Raw genomic sequence first — 18,591 nt, forward strand, 5'->3', positions numbered from 1 at the left:
TCCGCAGGTAAGGCATCGCCCAAGCGCGTCCGGGCGCCTTCCGTCTTCGTGCACAAGGGCAGCGTGCCCTCTGCTGGGAGAAGAGCCGTAGGAGGAGAGATGCGCTCCGCTGGAAAACACAAGCCCGGCTGAGGACGGAAACGTGCACACTCACACAGCAACGTGACAGGGACGCAAAGCACTGTGTAATACTGTTCTCGCTTTCAACTTGTTTCTGGGGCACTGAACAAAAACATGTTTAAGAATTCTTAATAACTTTAAGGTGGAAAACTAAACGAACCAGAAACGTAAGAGAAGTTTGCGAGCAAAGGTGTTCCTAACCACTACTTACAGCACTGCTAGACACTAACCCACACGGTAAGAGCCTGCCTTTTGCTTTAGATTTGATCAGTGCCCTGTATAATAACTTCCCAACCAAAATCATAGATTTTACCACTACAGAAGCAACCAAACCTTTGTTTTGGTTTATTGATATGTACTCTGATGCCACTATATTATGGGAGTTTATGAATAATAAATATTGCATTCCTATGTCAGGAAATGCGATCTAAGTGATCTACAGTTTAAAGCAAGCTAGGTAAGCCACCAAAACCTGCACCTTAGGGGAAAAGAACGCTGCCATTTTAACATCTTACCTGAAATTTATGGATGACTACTTAACTACAGTGGACTTGCAAAAAAAAACAAAGAAACAAAATAAACAATGGTTAATCTACCATGTGCTTTCAAACAGAACAACTTGATTTTCAGTTCTGCTGAGCATGAATAAGTTTAGTGAATCAGAGCTTAACACTATTTACTAAAAGCAAATCAAGATATCCCAGAATCCTATAAGAAAAATTTTGGAAATTGTTTCAAATGTTTTATCCAAAAAGGCATAACTACCAATGTTTTCATACAGCAGACCCTTCCTTTTAAAAAGCTTTTATACCTTTTTCTACCTGAACTTGCATTTTTATCCTATGTATCCTTATAGTATCCAAAAATCATCAAAGACACTTAAGAATTTCAGTAGAAGAAACTTGAGAAAGTACTTATTATTAATGCTTATTCTGAGTTTTTGTCATTTCTGCCTCTTGGAAGTGCAATTTCTGAATTAGAAATCTCATTATTAAAAAGGGTAGCATTTCTAGATTAACAAGATTTAAAAAAATAAATCAGTAACCAGGTTTAAAAAATGTTCTGATAATTTAAACTGACACTAAACACCTCTGAAGAGGATGAGACCACAGATATCACCTGCAGTCATGAAACCTCCAGATGCTAATAATGAAGTAAACAAGGCRGACTTTCATTAAGACCTCTGAATGAGAGCAGAGAAGGAATCATCATGTCATTTCCCTCCTGTAGAAAAAATGCTATTAACAGTATAATCTTCCCCCTGCACACTTTTATCAAGGGAATAAGGGTGGGGCTGTGTTTTCCCCAATAGCTCCAATATGTCAAGGAGTCGATTTCTCAGTCATTAGCAACATAGAATAGAGGTTTACTTTAGACAGGGCATTTGAGATAGGACTGTGTACAAAGACCTTGTGAATTACTGAGATAAGCTACTGACACCATCATAAAGCAATATTATGTTCTGATAACAGAGATCATTTTTCATTAATTGTAGAAACTTCTTATAAGTTAGGTGAACTGCCTTCTGGAAACGTGTACTTTGGAAGCATGTGCAAAGCAGTTCAAAGGACTAAGGAAAAAATCATAGATGCGTTGTTAGAAATGTGATTCAGAAATTTATCTCAGTAATCTCTACACTGAATGCTCTTGCACAGATAGTTACCAATGTAGTTTTCACTTTAGCAGCAATAGCAGGAACACTTTTGGAGGCTTGTAATCTTGTCTTTGTCAGCAACAAATTCAAAGGCCCTATTAATTATGTCCTGATATTTTAGTGAGTATATAATAATTTTGTAATTGTGTCCTTATGGGGAAACCCTCCTCCACACACACATATTTAGGCATTAGAAATTATAACTACTCAGGTGTATTTGAAAGCTAGAGGAAGAATACACTTTGTTCCCTAAAAGTTCGGTGTTCTAATCCTACCTATTTATAGGTTTTGATAGAGTTTGCTTATATTTTTCACAACCAACACAATGCATAAAGATGGTAGTTATAGGTGAGAAAGTAACAAACTTCTCTGGAGAATCTGTAATGAAGGCAAGGGTTTGTCCAAGCTCTATTTGGTTTTAAAGCACGAAAACATTTCAGACCATTCCCAAACCATCCAAGACCAAGTCCTGAAAGACTTTGATATTAATCATTCAATTATATATCAGGAAATTGGAATGATATCTTTCCTTGGATATGGGGAGAGAATAAAACCTAATGTTCATTTTCTTCCAACTGTTCTCAGAATACATGTCCTGCTACCCTTGTTAGATGACCAGCTACACAGAAATCTCACCAATTTCTTAAAGCATGATCATCTGTGTCTGGGTATGGATTTTGATGGGCAAGCAGCTGCAAATTATTGCTGATTCTGCTCAGACAAGAGTATGTAGGTACCAGAAAAGATGTGTTATATAAGTCATGAAAGTCTTCTGAACAAAACTCAGAGGAACAAAAACAAAATTCCATGTCAAGTCCTTCTCATCTAAAATCACATATTAATGGTTATATCAACATCAGTATATTTTTCAAGCAAGTGTCCACATAATCAGTTGCATATTTTTATTTGCATTTTGCTAAGAGTTTATCATTAATAACTGTATGAACACAGTTTGGTACTTTTTGTGCTTAGAATACTTTCTTATGAAGTAGACAAAGATGTGAGAAGATGAAAAGAAAGTACTTCTAAAGGTGATGTCAGCCTCCTAGATTTAATATGAAAGCAAGAATTGTCTCCTGGGAAATGTCCCAGAAAGTAACATCAGCTAAAATGAAAATAGAGTCTGTCACAACGGAAATAACATCTCATGAAGATAGTCTGGTTTTAGAGTAATAGCTGTATCCACCGGCCATAAATGCAGACTACAACAGGTATCAGCAGCAATAAAACTACCTACTCTCAAAATCTCTTCTACTTCCACTTCTATCCTTTGTTTTGTGTTGCTTCGCTATCTGCAATTCACTCTTGCTTTGGTATATAAACACTACTGAGGTAAATAGTTCCAAAGACAGTATCTGGCCATAAGGCTACATGGTACAGCCTGATCACATCTATGGTATTGAACTCTTAATCTCCAAAGCAAGGTGGCTGCATCCAGATTGTCTAGTAGGCATGGTTCCTCATCTGAGTTAACTCCTAAACCTTACCTTAGGAACTGTTTAGGAGAGTGCCAATAAGTCCATGAGAAAGCCATGCTATAGATTGTTCTAAATTTTGTAGCTTAGATCATCAAGAGCCTGTAACAACTTGCACATTAATTTACCAAAACAGATGTAGTCTAAATATTCTTTTTTATTTACATTATATCCCATTCCTCCAATTCATATCATTTCTTAAAATCAGTATTTCTGAATGGCCTGTTGAAAATGAAAAGCCCAAAAAGTTAGTACCGGAAACAAAAAGGGATGACAGATATATAGATTTTAGTACCAGAATGGGGACAGTCCATCTAACTTGATCTTGCTGCAAAAACAGGTCAGAGGTCTTCAGAAAGAAATATCTGTGTTAAGAGTTACTAGTTAAAACTACTATATAGATATGCCTTCCTATAAAAAATCCAGACTGGATTTATATACTTCAGAGAGTGATAATTTAGACTAGTAATTTAGACTGACAGTTCCAAAATTTACTACCTACACTATCAAAAAAAGGAACAATAATTTACTCTGAATTTTCCTATCTCCTGCTTCCAAACATTGGACTATATTAAGCCCTAATTTTCTAAATTTAAGATTCATACTATAACAATTCTTCTTCATGGAGATAATTCCTAATCCTAATCCAATCAACATTTGAATTTCTCTTTACTATGTAAAAGATTGGGCTTAAATCTTTGCCATAAAAAATAGGTTTTCAAATCTATAATTGTCTATTTCTTGAGATGTGTTTATCATATACTCATCTACCTAAATGTTATTTCCCACACAATTTAGCTAAGATTCTTTAGTGAATACTCTGTTTTCAACACACGCATTTAAAGTTCTCAGGATGACAATACCAGATTTTTCTTTTTAAAAAATAGCATTTTTAAAGATGTCACTTGGATAAAGATCTTTGTTAGCACAGCAATCAGGCTAATTGATTTAGTTTTCTGTAGAGGAAAGGATTTGCAAATTTTATGCCTTGTTAAGCGAGATGAGAAGACAGAAAAAAAGTAGGACTGTGGTGAAGAGGGGAGGAAAATACATGGTTTAATGTTTTGAAAAGAACTGTGTTGTCTTGCTTGCTTTATACAGCACTGAATACAATGGAAACTACCAATAAATGAACAATATTATTTAAACTTAATAAAAAAATACAATTTACCTATTTATGTATTTTCACTGTTTGAAAACCTTTAAAAGTTCTGGCAGCTCAGAGTCTATTATAAAAACATCTTTAAGTTTCAGAATAAATTAGAACAGAGATGGTTGTTTCATCATGACAAACAAACGTGAGTTACCCAAGAAGAATGCTCCTTCATCTGATGTTGGTTGCTATGAGGGCCATTTGCATGGCCACGCCAAAAACAGTTTTGACAGAGCTGGTAGTTGTGGCACTGCTGGCATCGGTACCGGAAACCCATCATGCTCTCGCACCGGCAATATGAACATTCCACGGGATGGAAGACTTGGTGGAGATGGGGAAGGAGGGAAAAAGAGAAAAGTAATAAGCGAACCTTAAGAATACCTCAACCATCAAATTTACTTAGTGCTTCCAAAAAAACCCCCATGTTCTTAACCACTAAACCAACTTGTTATCCCAGGCAGGTCATGGATTCTGAATCCAGAACACGTCATTTTGGTGAGATTAACCATAAATCTAAGTTGATGATAACATAACAGTTTCATCTGACAATTTCAATGTTTCTTATATTAGATTTCTCCATCTTCAGACACAGTCAGACCTAGACGTCTCCATGCAAGTTCAACAGCACAGAGAATACACATGAGTGGATAGTGGAAACAGAAAGAGTGTATTCACAAAAGTGAATTCATTTCAGCCTAAGGAGGTTAATTTCCCACTACAGTCAGATTTTTTCACACAAAAGGCAAATTCAAAAAACAAAACTGGGCTTCTGAGCTGAACCACTCATTGAGAGATCTCCCTCGCTCCCACTGACCATAAGGCAAGCTCTGCCTCTTATACCTCTATAGCTTAAAATGAAGAAACCCCCAAAATACCTCCAAATCTTAACATCTCAAAAGACCTAAAAATTAAATAGTTATGACATGCAGGTCACAAGCAGGCTAAAAAAAGATAGCTTTTTCCCTGCTTTCTATCCATGAATAAAACATCACAGACTTAATCCATTTGAGTTTATTTTTTCCTTGTCTTTCTCTGAAGAGATAAGTCTTCAAGATAGACAAAAGAGGAGTGTGAGAACAAGGTAAAGGAGATAACTTAGTATATGGAATATTGAAAAGATGAGGCATAGGAAATGGAATGGAAGGATGAAGGTGAAAGCGAATTACAGCAGCAGATAGTTTAGCATCACCATTATACACCAGAGGCTGTGCTGCCATTCAGAGAGACCTGGACAGGCTGGAGAGTTGGGCAGAGAGGAACCTCATGAGGTTCAACAAGGGCAAGTGCAGAGTCCTGCACCTAGGGAGGAATGACCCTAGGCACCAGGACAAGCTGGGGCCTGACCTGCTGGAGAGCAGCTCTGCAGAGAAGGACCTGGGGGTGCTGGTGGATGACAGGTTGACCATGAGCCAGCAAKGTGCCCTTGTGGCCAAGAAGGCCAATGGTCTCCTGGGCTGCACTGGGAAGAGTGTTGCCAGCAGGTGGAGGGAGGTGATCCTGCCCCTCTMCTCAGCCCTGGGGAGGCCTCATCTCGAGTCCTGTGTCCAGTTCTGGGCTCCCCAGTCCGAGAGAGACATGGAGCCACTGGAGAGAGCCCAGCATAGGGCTACAAAGATGATCAGAGGGCTGGAGCACCTGCCCTCTGAGGAACGGCTGCGAGAGCTGGGCCTCTTCAGCCTGGGGAAGAGGAACCTGGGGGGGGGGGATCTGATCAGTGTGTACAAGTACCTGAAGGGAGGGTGTCAAGGGGACAGGGACAAACTCTTTTCAGTTGCCCTGTGTGACAGGACAAGAGGCAATGGGCAGAAATTGAAGCACAGGAAGTTCCACCAGACTGTGAGGGGGAATTTCTTCCCTGTGAGAGTGATGGAGCACTAGAACTGGTTGCCCAGAGAGGTTGTGGAGATATTCAAGGAGATATCGCCTTCTCTGGAGATCTTCAAGGCCCGCCTGGATGCAACCCTGTCTACCATGCTGTAGGTGACCCTGCTGAGCAGGGGGGTTGGACTAGATGATCTCCAGAGGTCCCTTCCAACCTTACTGATTCTGTGATTCTATGATTCTAAGAGCATAGGTACTTACAAAGAGATATAAATAATTGTGCTTTGGGGAAGATCACAGAAAAGGGGCAGATTACTGGTCAGTTAGCTGAATTTGTAGATATATCTGTTTGAAACTATTGAAAGATGCAAGAGAAATGATTGGGAAGAGTTTTAATTTTTGATCTATGAGAAAGGTTATTATTTGGCCATTCTAAGAGAGACTTGATCAAATACTTCATAGGACAATAAAGCTAATGTAGAATCATAGCTTCTGTGGACAATAAAGCTAACATATAAACATATAGCTTCTATAGGAAGGTTTGACCTGTTAAACAGGGTAGAAGTGTCTAGACCTCACGAGTGGATGTATATGCCCTACGGGTCAGAATATAGGGAATAAACTGTTGAAAATACTTGGGTAACAATTAGAGAAGACAGGTTGAGCATTACCCTGCTCAGGTATGCTATGTATAATTAATCCAAGAAGATCAGGTGGAAATCAAGTGGAGGACGATTTATTCAAGCACGTAGCAACACCATATAAAGCAAAGGACCTGGCCATTGGGAATGGACTATAGCAGAACTGTGGCAAGATTTTGATTCAAGAAGTGGAGAAAGCAATGAAAAGGAAAACTTCTAGACTTGTTCAAACAGTATAAAAGAATTGGTTGAAAGAGAAGATGAAAGGTAACCTTGAGTCAATATGGCAACAGAGTTTGTGAATTTTAGGAAACGGAGGAGAGATGACTAACAGGGCAGGTGTCAATAAGCTCATGAGAATTAGTAGGCAGGTTACAAGGAGAAACAGCTCAACAAGAAAAATGACTTAGGAGAATTGCCAAAATTCTGTAAAGAAATTATACTAAAAAACCAAGCATAAACAATCTCAAGGCAGAGAAAAGAGCAGAATGCAGTGACAGACCAACTTGGCTAAAATCAAGAGCTCCTCAAAAACCTAAAATTCAAAAGCAAGCATACAGAAGTGAAAATTATTACTGTGGGTTAAACGAAATACGCAAATATACAAAATCAGAAGAAAAGAATGAGAGAAAACTAGCAAGGGATTTAAAGAAGACACAAAAATTGTAACTATGATCCTTAAAAGAGGGTAAAATTTGAGATTGGCAACTACTGACCTCTCATTTTATTTTAAAGTGCAGAAAACATACTGGGACAAATACATTATTGTAAGCACTTGGAAAACAACAGAGAAATTAGTCATGGACGTTATTTGTCGGATTAACCCAATTTCTTTCCATGACAAGGTAACTGACCTTGAAGAGAGGAAAGAGGTATTAGATGTGATAAATTTTTCATTTTACTTCAGCAATTTTTATAAAAATGGTCCCCATGATAGTCTCCTGACTGATTTTCCTTCTCATGAGAGAAATGCACACTAGATGAAAGGACTGTGAAACTGGATGCATATCTGGTAGGAAAAAGATCAGAGAGCAATTAATTGTCAAAATGGAAAAATCTAATGAGCAGACCTCCAAGCGGCTTTATTCCAGGTCATATACTAGTCAGTATTTTCATAAATATATTGAATGATGGACCAAAATGTCCAATTTGGGCATAACTTTTCAAGGAAGATACGGGTTAGCAGAGCATACAGAAGAAAGTAATAATAATGTCTGAGCACAGTCTAAAAAGAAGTATGGAAGAAATAGAGGCAGCTTAGCTAGAAGTAGACTGTGATAAAGCATCTTCAATCATTTAAGAGGTACTTACAAAAATAACAATACATTCTCCAGAGCCAGTGGGCAAAACCCAGGTACCTAGAGGTTTAAACTGCAATAAGAAAAAATTCATGCTAGAACATTAGGAAAAAAACCCTCACCCTATGAATATTTTAACACTGATTTTCCCTCAAATTTCTGTCCAGGGAGGTTTTGAAACTTTCGTATTGAAGATCTTTAAGAAACAGCTAAGCAAATCTTTCAAGAATATTTACATACACTTGAGTTTGCCCTTGGAAAGAGAGAAGGATGAAGTCAAAGCTTTATTTGTGTTCCCCACGTCCCCACAATAACCTTTCTGCCAGCGGGTAGGGGTTCTGTCTCCTGCTGAGTTAGAGCATTAGTAGTACACTACCCTGCATACCACTTGATCTTGTCTCACCCCCCCCGCCTTTTCCAAAAATGCCTGCCTGCCTGACTTCCCTAATTCGATGAATTTAAGAGACTATTACTGATGAAATGGGGACCAAGTACTACAGAGTCTTGAATCAAATAAAAAATATGAAAACGATATGCTTAAGGAAAGCAATAATAATATTCTGATGAAATAAAAAGATAAAGCAAAATAATAATGGTAACAGCATTACTGAAGGCACTGCAAAAAAGCATGCTTTAAAAATGACTAGTAAGGAGAACATTGGAACAGTCAATATCAGAGAGTATTACGTGGCAAGATAAATGGCCATCAGGGTAGAAACAAGSAGGTATACTTTATTTTTTTCATAAAAGTGACAAGACTTAGCCATAGACAGGATGTAGTTAAATGAAGTAGAACTGCAAGCTTCTTCCCAGTATGAGCCTGCCATCTTCCCCTTCCTAGGTTACTGGTACGTCATATGCTATGATCAAATGTAGGCAGCTTTTCTCTTTTTGTTCATCTCTAAAGATGTAAAGTATGGTGTTGCAAACTTTCTTCCTCTTCTCTCCTGTTCAGATCACGTTCCTACTCCTATCTGCATAAATCCAACTAGACTGAAGTTATGAAGCAATCAATTAACAATGTTTGTCACACYACTGGCATTCCTATATCTAAGTCACACTTGATCCACCATGGCCCTTCTGCCTTTGCACTGCAAGAGTCAGCCTCCTTCCTGCTGTTGCTTTCCTGTCTCTGAGATACCTCCTGCTCTACTAACAAATGTTCATGTTTCTTTCTTTCTTTTTTTTTTTTTTTTTTTTTTTTTTGATGCCGTCTCTTTACCCAGTGCTCCCTGCCATATACAGCAGTGGGTCTTTTAGGGTTCTTTCCTCTCCTCATTTCTTCCAAGTCCTCAGACTTGCACTTTTCTGGTGGCAGCTACTCCAGATTCAAACTTCTCAAAGGGCCTCTCTCTCGAGACAGAGACAGAGAGAGAGAACCTGCTCCTTCCTTCCCTTCTTCACTCCTGCCAGCACACCAGTTCTCTATGGAAAGTACTGGAAGAGCAGGGAAGGGCAGCAGCAAGAGAGACTGGAACATGAACCCAATTCTTCTGTCCAGCTTTTCCTCTTTTTCTAAGTCCTTGTCATATACCTGCAGTCAGCAAGCTTTTGCCTTCTCTCTCTCTCTCTCTCTACTCTCTCTCTCTCTCTCCTTTTCTTTTTTTTTTTTTCCTTTTTTAAAAAAAAAAAATTTTTTTTTTTTTTTTTTTTTTTTTTCCTTCAACAAATACAGCTGGTGACTGTCATATTTCACTCCCCTCCCCAAATGTTTTGTATCCCACTGCAGGACACAGCAAGTAYTTCCCATCTCATCTGACCCACTCCAGTATTACTGACTCTACTCAGACTCATACATTGCAGAGCATCTGAAAAAAAAAAAACTTCACAAAACTAACCTCACTGACTACAGTTGCATTCTCTTCTCCTTCCAATGTTGCCATCCTCCAAAATACTTCTCCTATAGCTACACTTTAACTCTCAGCTGTAACCTTACCAGTATTCAAATGTCCTCTCCTTTAATTCCCATTTCTTCTCTGATCAGGATGTGTTAGTCTCCCAAATGTTAACTGGAAGAATGTGATGTGACCTGTCTCCTTCTCCTCTGTCACAAAGATGTTTCTCATTTGACCTTCTCCACAAATCTGATCTATCCAAAGATCTTCTTATGCCATCTTGTGCTTTGCCTTATACTCCTCATACACATCCCATTTTTTCTCTTCTTCTTCTAGGGGGAAGAGCTGTCCCCCTAGCTCTCTCATCTAAAAATATAAGCAAGATTTAGGTTCTCAGATATTAGAGACAAAAATTTGACTATATTTTCTCCTGTAACTCCAACTTCCATCACTAATCTTAATGAATGCACTATTTACTGTTATTCTCTGATGTCTCTCTCCTCCAGTTTTGACCCCCAAAACCTTTTGCCTCTCACATTTCTACAGAGCCACTCCAATTAAAACCCCTAGTTACTGCTTCCTATCCAAACTTAGGTATCTTTACTCCATCATCAATTTTTAAACTGCAACTCCAAATCTGATCTTCCTCCTTTTCTTGAAATCTTCACATCTTATCTTACACTTTGACTGCTGATGCTAAAACTAGTCTTTTTATTCTATCTGAGTAATGGCTTTCAYGGTCGGAGGAAGAAGGAATATGATTAAGGGTTCCAAAATATGAGAGTAAAATAAATGATAGATTTAAGTGAAATAGTGAAAAAGAGTTTGAAAGGAAAATTATGAACCCRTATTTTGGCTACGTGGTTTAAAATTACCATGATTTTAGAGATATCTGAGACAGCTAAGTGAGATGTGGGACTGAGTCTTGGTCTGTAACTCAGAAGTACATCAAAGTGTCTGCTTACATATGAGAGAGTGATGCCACAGGAACAAAGGTATCAAGAACAAATGGAGTCAGAAATAAACAGGGGCAAAGAACAGCCTTTAATAAGTTGTGTAGGAGGAATTCCAAATGACATTAAAAAAGATAAAATTAGAAGTTAAAGGAAAATGAAAAGATGACAGCTGTAAAACACAAAAAATCAAAGAAGAGATAATAAAAATAGAAAGGTAAAGCAGGATGGAGATGGAATTAAAAAATTTGAGCATTATAKAGGAAAAGGCTATTCAATATTTTGGTACAAAAATGTTTTGTGGAAGATCTAGAAAAAAAAACTGTTTGAAATATTAGCAAACATACTGTTAATGCTGGAAGAGAAATGCTTTGAAGAACTTGCCATGATTATAAATGCAAATTAAATATCTATCTTCATATTATTCTTTCACATGTGATACCAGTAGCTACAGCTGTAAACAATACACTGCAACAAGACTTTGCTCTACAAAATTTTGCCATGTAAAACTTGCCTACTACACAAAGTACATGCCATGTTCCAGGTTTCAACTCTGATTTTTAGAATTTTCCATGGAAACTCTTTAAGGAGTCAGTTTTGCAGGATATTTGTATTCTTAGCCTGGAGAGAGGCTCAATGGATAAAGAGAAACTTGCTTAGGTGACAAATTAGAGCAGGTATCTCTATCTTTCTATTGACTAAAGAAAGAACTTGACTTTGCTGGTCTAAATTAACAGTTGAGAATATACCCAAATACTCTTGGCTCCTGCATTCTGCTGCTGTAACTGGATAGTCTTGTAGTGAGCATTAAAAACATTTTCTGGCAGCTACAATCTGGAACATAGAATTCCCAGGATATATCAGATACATAAAAGCTATCAAAAAAAATGCAAGGCATCTTCCCAAGAAACTTGCTGACAATTAACCAGGTACACACAAAAACCTACCCTCCACTGTAAAGATGGGAGAGGAGACGCAGGCAAAGGAAGGAAAAAGCATGGTAAGGTTTGGGGGTTTTGCTTTTTGTTTTTTTCCTTCCCAATCATGAGTCTTAAAYTCTAGCAAAACCTAACTGGCAAACACCTCACAAACTGAAGTCTGAATGTAGATTATGAGAGCAATGATAAAAACTTCTCAAGCTTTGCCAAATCTCTAAATAAAACCTKATCTCTGAGACTAAACACATTCTGCTTCATTTACTGTTGCAGAATAGTGCTTTTCAACTTGTGATCTATGAACTCTGTGGATCATATGGACCAGCAGATTGTTATGAACAGGAACAATTTTGCATATGCTATACAGCAGCCTATGTAAGAAAACCTTTGGAAGTAATCTATATTCCATAAGAAGAATTAGAGACTGGCAAAACAGAAGAGATTGAAAATCATTACTGAATTTTTATCCAGAAAAAAAGAGATGACGAGTTAAAAAATTAAGAGGAAAGTACCTGTGAGTGTCACTCCAAGGTACCYAGTCAGATGATAGTTCTAATCAGCTCTAGAAAAATATCACAGAYATATCATGAGACCTGGCTTAAATTGTACAAAGACTTTGCTGATGAGTAACTTAACATCTTCCTGCATTCTGCAAAAATATTACACAGATTTATTGCTTTATACTACCATGAGCCACGAATTAGTATACCAGGACAGCATGGACTGAAATATGCATGCAGAAGCTTATTTTGAAATATGCTTCCAAAAGTTTGTTACTGCTAGTTTGTATGAGGGACCTTGTGCCTCTTAGAGAAATATCAGTTTCCTTATAATAATGATGTTTGTATCTTCCTTTTCCTTTCTTTAAAGCAGCCATCTGGAGAAGCTACAGAGTTTACAACTGATCAGTAGAGGAACAGCCTTCAAAGGCAGAATATTCTTCCTTAATGACAACTTACAACTCAGGCAGCAAAGGAAATTACTTGTACAGAAGATTCTAAYGATACATTTTTCTTAAGTCATTGGTTACCTACTGACAAAGCAAAGGCCATTCAAACCACCATGAAAGTGTCCAGATCATCTAAAGAGAAAACTTAAAAAAAATTCTGCCTTCCTAATCATAAGAGCATTGTTTGTAATCCTAATAAAGAAATAGGGAGATTAGTTTCTCCATAGATAAAACSAATATATTCAAAGTACCAAAAGAGAGACCAAATTGAAAGCATGAGATTCTGTTACTGGAACTCCTTTCCGACTATTATCGTRCCTCACAGGTTGAGTGGGAGGACTGTACGCTTATATCATGTTTCCTAATGGAAGCTAGAATTCAGAGCTCTGGGGAAGCACAGAAAAGAGAGAAAAAAAAGAAGAAAAGGGAAGAGAGAAGGTAATTCTGCTTCTGGAAAGGAAGTTTCTGCTGTGCTTCAAGAAAAGCAGAGAAATGGAAATGCAGCTCCCCAGACACTGAAAGTATTGTTCATCGACTAACTTGTTCWTTTGGATGTCAGGAGGGAAAGACAGACACAGGCCAGTTAGAGATGTCAGAGTTCTCCAGCAACTGAGTGTGACCTTAGGCCAACCTCCACTCACCCACCCCTACAGAGGGGAGGGTAACGTTGTTTCAAGTCCAGTTTCAAGATGACTCACATACTTCAAAGGCACTGTCAAAACACCAGCATGTCTGTCATGTTTTCCTAGGAAATCACCTTCCTCCTTTCAACTGATGAGAAAAAGCCAGAAGAGAACAATGACATAATTACTGCAATTTTAAGGTTGCTTTATTTATTTATTTATTTATTTTCCATTTTCCCAAAAGGAATTTGAAAATACATTCCATTGCTGGGCTCTGCCTTTCCTTGTGGGAAGCAAGGCTATATGATTTAACCTAGCTAAGGCTGCTTAACAGCTGCTAAACAAATATCATGCCATTTTAGGAAAGGCAGCTAGTCTCAATCCCAGTCAGAACTTCTTGAAATGGTTTTGAGCTTCTGGGAAAGCTAAAGATTTATTTTTCACTGAAGTCAAAACTTGAGTAACAATATCTGATGGAAAAATTACCCATCAAGGTTTAGAAAAAAACCACCACCAACAACAAAAAACCCCATGCTTAAGGAACATCTTTAATTGGAAATTCCTATGCAGAAACTGTATCACACACACAATTGGTTTTTTAGTAACTATATTTAGAGCAAGATACAGAGTATCTTACGAAAAGAGTAAGGATCTCTACCCTAGAGAACCTATAACCTAGCAAAATATTTTTAAGAATGTTCTATAAATTTAAGGTAACAGGAAAGGCAAATTTAAAYGGGAAAAAAAAACATTTTTTTTTCTTACAGCTAAATATTCTTTTTTGCATTTTTCCTTTGTTACAAATGGAAGAGGAAAAAGAACATTGCCTGAAGCCTTCTTCCACTTCAATTTACAAAGGATCCCACTCTACAAAAGCGTAACAAAATGGATTAGTATGCTTACACAAAAGTATACCATTATTACATGGCACTTTAGCATGTAAATTGAGATGATGCCTCTCCAAAATGATGTGCTGGTTTATTTGTTTAGAGGAGTACTAGCAATCAATGGAATTTTATTTGATAYCTTGAGAGAGAAGACAGGTTTTCCTCTTACCTGTAGATGTTATTTCTCTAATAAAACAAGCTCAGTCCACAGCTTAATTGCCTTTTGACTATATCAGATTCGAAAAGACAATCAAGGAAATTGTAGGATTTTTTAAGGGTGCCAACTGMGTTGTTCTAGTGCCTCTGGAGTAACTCAGTAGTGATTGCCTCAGTAATTAATGAGAATATTTACAAACTGTGAAGGAGACAAACATCTGGTTGGAAGGAAAGRTTAGGAAACAGAAGCACTACACTGACAAAATGCAATCCAGAGAAAACTAAATTGTAGTGGAAATCAAAAACTGAATCCAGAACAMGATTACTGAACAGATAATAAAAAGAAATGCATCCAAGACAGTGGTAGCAAAGACAAACTTAAAGGATGAATTTTACAAACAGCCTGTTTTATCAGAAAAACATCATTTACAGATTGTGATGGAAGAGGAGAAGGCTATTTCCTCAATGAAGAACTTCAGGGAACAAGTAATGGGATTTTCATTGTYGTCATATCTAGAATCACAGAACAGATGAGGTTGGAAGCCACCTCTGGAGCTCATCTAGTCCAATGCCCTTGCTCAAAGCAGGGTCAATTACAGCAAGTTGCTCAGGGCCATGTCCAGTCAGGTTCTCAGTATCTCCAAGAATGGAAACTCTACMACCTCTCTGAGCAACCCGTTCCAGTGCTCGACCACTCTCAGAGTAAGTAAGTGCTTTCTTGTGTTTCAATTGAATTTCTTATATTGCAGTTTGCATTCATTGCCTCTTCTCTGTTCACTAGCTACCACTGAGAAGAATCTGGCTAGGTCTAGGTCTCCCATCAGGTATACAGAGTGATAAGACTCCTCCACCCCCACCCCCAGCCCTCTCTTCTCCAGGCTGAAGAATCTCAGTTCTCTCAGCCTCTTCTCTTATCACAGATGCTCCAGTCCCTTCATCTCCACGACCCTTCATTGGACTTCTTCCAGTAAACTTGTGTATCTCATGTACTAGGGAAACTGGAAGTGGACACAGTACTTCAGATGTGGCCTCAGCAAGGCAGAACAGAGGAAAACGRGCATCCTCATACTGCAGGGCTATGCTGTGCTGGCACCATTCTCCCAATGCAGCCCAGGATGCTGATGGCCTTCTTTGCTGCAAGAGCACATTGAGGGCTCATGTTCAACTTGTTGTGCACTAGGACTCCCAGGTCCTTATCTGTAGAGCTGCTCTCGCACAGGTCAGCCCTCAGCCTGCACTGAGGCAAGAGGTTATTCCCTGCTAGGTACAGGACTTTGCACTTCCCTTCATTGAACTTGAAAAGGTTCATGAGGAAAGAGACACGCAAAATTATTTTTAAGCCCTCAAATTCTCATGTAGACTGCACTGGGAGAACCATTTTATAAATACATCTCTCTACAAACCTGCCAACTTGTTCTGAAAAAAACAGTTCAACATCTGTAGCAAAACACCTGTAGTAAAATAATTGTATAACATTAGAAAGTTAGCTTTACCTTCAGCAGGCCTGTTATTTATCAAGAGCTGTCCTTTAAGATTTGCCTCAAAATTCCCACTAGTTGGAATGTTGTGCTTCCTCTCTCCTAGGATACCAAGTCTTCATAGTTTGCTCATCACAGAATGTGACAAAATCATCACATGACATTCAKTATCAAAGACTGTTTAAATCCAACTGCTTCAGTTTCTTTTCCTCAGCCTCAGAGATGTAATGACACACAGAACCTGGCTTTGATATAGAAAGGCAGGCAGAAGTAGGAATATACAGCCAAAAGCCTTGAGTAATTTCTCCTGTTAAATAATGTTTCTTCGATAAACTGAATGTACCTTTTTGGTGAGAACTGTCCAGTTGTTGCCACTATTGATAAGGTGTGTTTAATGAAATACTGACTGAGCTCTAATGATTTGTCTAAGATAGTACATTAGTACAGATTAATAAAATGTCCACTGGATTCCTGTCATTTTCTGGATTTTCACTCTTGAATCATGACTTATGACATCCACAGAAACATGCTCCCTTATCAATTTACTTGGCTAATCTAGTTGTCCATATTAAGATGGAAGAACTACACTCAGTGCACTTCATTAGTATTGACTAGGTCTCCATAAACAAAGGGAACTCAGCTTGAGTATAAATACTTATGTAGGACATCTTAGGCAAGACAAATCCCTCTTCTAGTTTCACGTCTGATGAAAAGAAACTGCTTACTTCATGAAGAGTGGCTACGCTCTCATCCAGGCTAAAAACAAAGCAGAAAAAGTCTTAAGGAAGTACATGAAACCTGTCAAGAATCCCYGGTCAAGACGTCATGAAATTATTAACACCTGCACAAAAGGAAGTGAGGGTGAGACTACAACAGCACTAACACGTAATGTTTTCTTCAGTCTAGCTTGRCCTTGACAAGACTTCAAGTTAATAAGAGAACAAGGCATTTCTCATCCAAAGACACAGTGAAACTATAAAGTTTAACACGGGCTCCTAACTACAGCACATTTTCCAGAGTACCCAAAGGATAAGAAAGTACGCCTCTATTTCACTTTGACCAATGAAAACCCGACACCAGTGGGGTAGGAGAAAGAAGCACATTCTAGCCACCTACAAAGTTTGCTGGCATTCAACAACATAGTACAATGCACACTTGAACACCCAACATCTGCAGAAAACATAAAATATTCATCAGAAAGGAAATGTAAAAAATAACATGCTGATAGACTTCAGTTTTTAGGAAGCTATAGAGTTGGCCCCCAAGACCACCATTCATTCTTGTCTATGGCTCAAAAATGAATCCTCTCTGATACAGACTGAGGTATTCATACCACTTAAGACCTACTGAGAATATTTTCTCATTGGCATATGAATTAAATGGATCATCTTGCTCCAAGAGGTGACTTTCCCATTAAATAGTCTTTGTAACAGCATGTGTTGCTGCTCATTTAAACTAACATAGCTTCTATTAATGTGATTTATGGCATCCCAGAGAGTGTATGGTACCTTTCTGGTATTATTCAGTAATTACATTCAAAAGAGTATTTATAATCCACATAGTCTAGTGTTATTTCTGGGGCAAATTTGGGGCAAAAAAAAGTAGAGACTTTTGGATGAAACTGAACAGAAAATAATCTGTCCACATGTTTTTCTTTTCCCTTTTTTTTTTCTTTTTTTTTTTTCCCCTCCCCATGACTGGAAAGAGATCTATGTTAAAGTGGTGTCTTTTCCAGCACGGTTGTAGGTGTCAATCTTTCTTTCCTAATCTTTTTCCCAGAGTAAATTCATATTAGATTAAAGATGAGAATCGGAAAAGTCTGCTGTTACAATTTCCTCCAGCAAAGGTGGAAATGCTTCACCTTTCTCTAGTTCTAGAAACTGAKAGCTTGTATCAGATAGCAACAAGACAGAGATTCATCAACTAGAGACACCTTCAGCAGCATCCTCTATAAACAGAGCTCCAATATCTAGGTGCACATCAGAGTTGTTCTCCACACTGGCTGTTGGAGACTATTTTACAGCAGGATGTGCGATCTGTCACTAAAATATTGCACATTGCTAGAAATAAAGTTGCTGGCTGTAGCTTAAAAGTCAAAAAGTCTGAGYGTAGCAAATTCAGTAACTGTCCAAATCAATGTCTGAATGTTGAGCCATATTAGTAACTGAAACATTTKGTTAAAAATCCAGAATTTTGATATTTATCTTAGAAGCTAATGCTTCAGATTTCAACTCCAAGAGCAGTAATAAAAATAAATAAAAAAAAAGATGTCAATTCCTATCCCAACTAATGCTGAAGTAGCTATCATGCCAGTCCTGGACCAGAGTAGTTCCATGGATAGCTCTGATGACCAGCTGGAATTAGAAAAATACGATAGAATTTCTGATACAGAAATAATAGCTGTTATTAGATATTGGGCTACTACCATAAGTAAAGACTAGAGTCTTTGTGGCCAACTCATTCCTCGAAATCATACAACTGGCCTGTAAAACTGAGAAGTCTGACTGAAGGTGTTAGTCCAACATAACACATTTAGCAAATAAGAGATGACCTTATTTTAAAGCAGAACTGCTTTCTGTTTTTTTTTTTGTTTTTTTTTTAATGTTTTTGCAT

General features: G+C 37.9%; 1 protein-coding gene across 4 annotated transcripts in view; it reads right to left on the reverse strand.

Moving 5' to 3' along the window:
• Window positions 1-18,591, reverse strand: part of DTNB (dystrobrevin beta) — a 217,076-nt gene that overhangs the window by 151,010 nt on the left and 47,475 nt on the right. For all 4 annotated transcript variants that reach the window (XM_085311723.1, XM_085311722.1, XM_085311721.1 and 1 more), the window contains exon 9: window positions 4,557-4,723. In XM_085311723.1, the coding sequence (XP_085167849.1) occupies window positions 4,557-4,723 (167 nt within the window). The remainder of the gene's footprint in view (window positions 1-4,556; window positions 4,724-18,591) is intronic.

This window comes from Rhea americana, unplaced genomic scaffold, assembly GCF_003343005.1.
Source record: "Rhea americana isolate MKP2758 unplaced genomic scaffold, rheAme1 scaffold_348, whole genome shotgun sequence".
Classification (NCBI taxonomy): Eukaryota; Metazoa; Chordata; class Aves; order Rheiformes; family Rheidae; genus Rhea; species Rhea americana.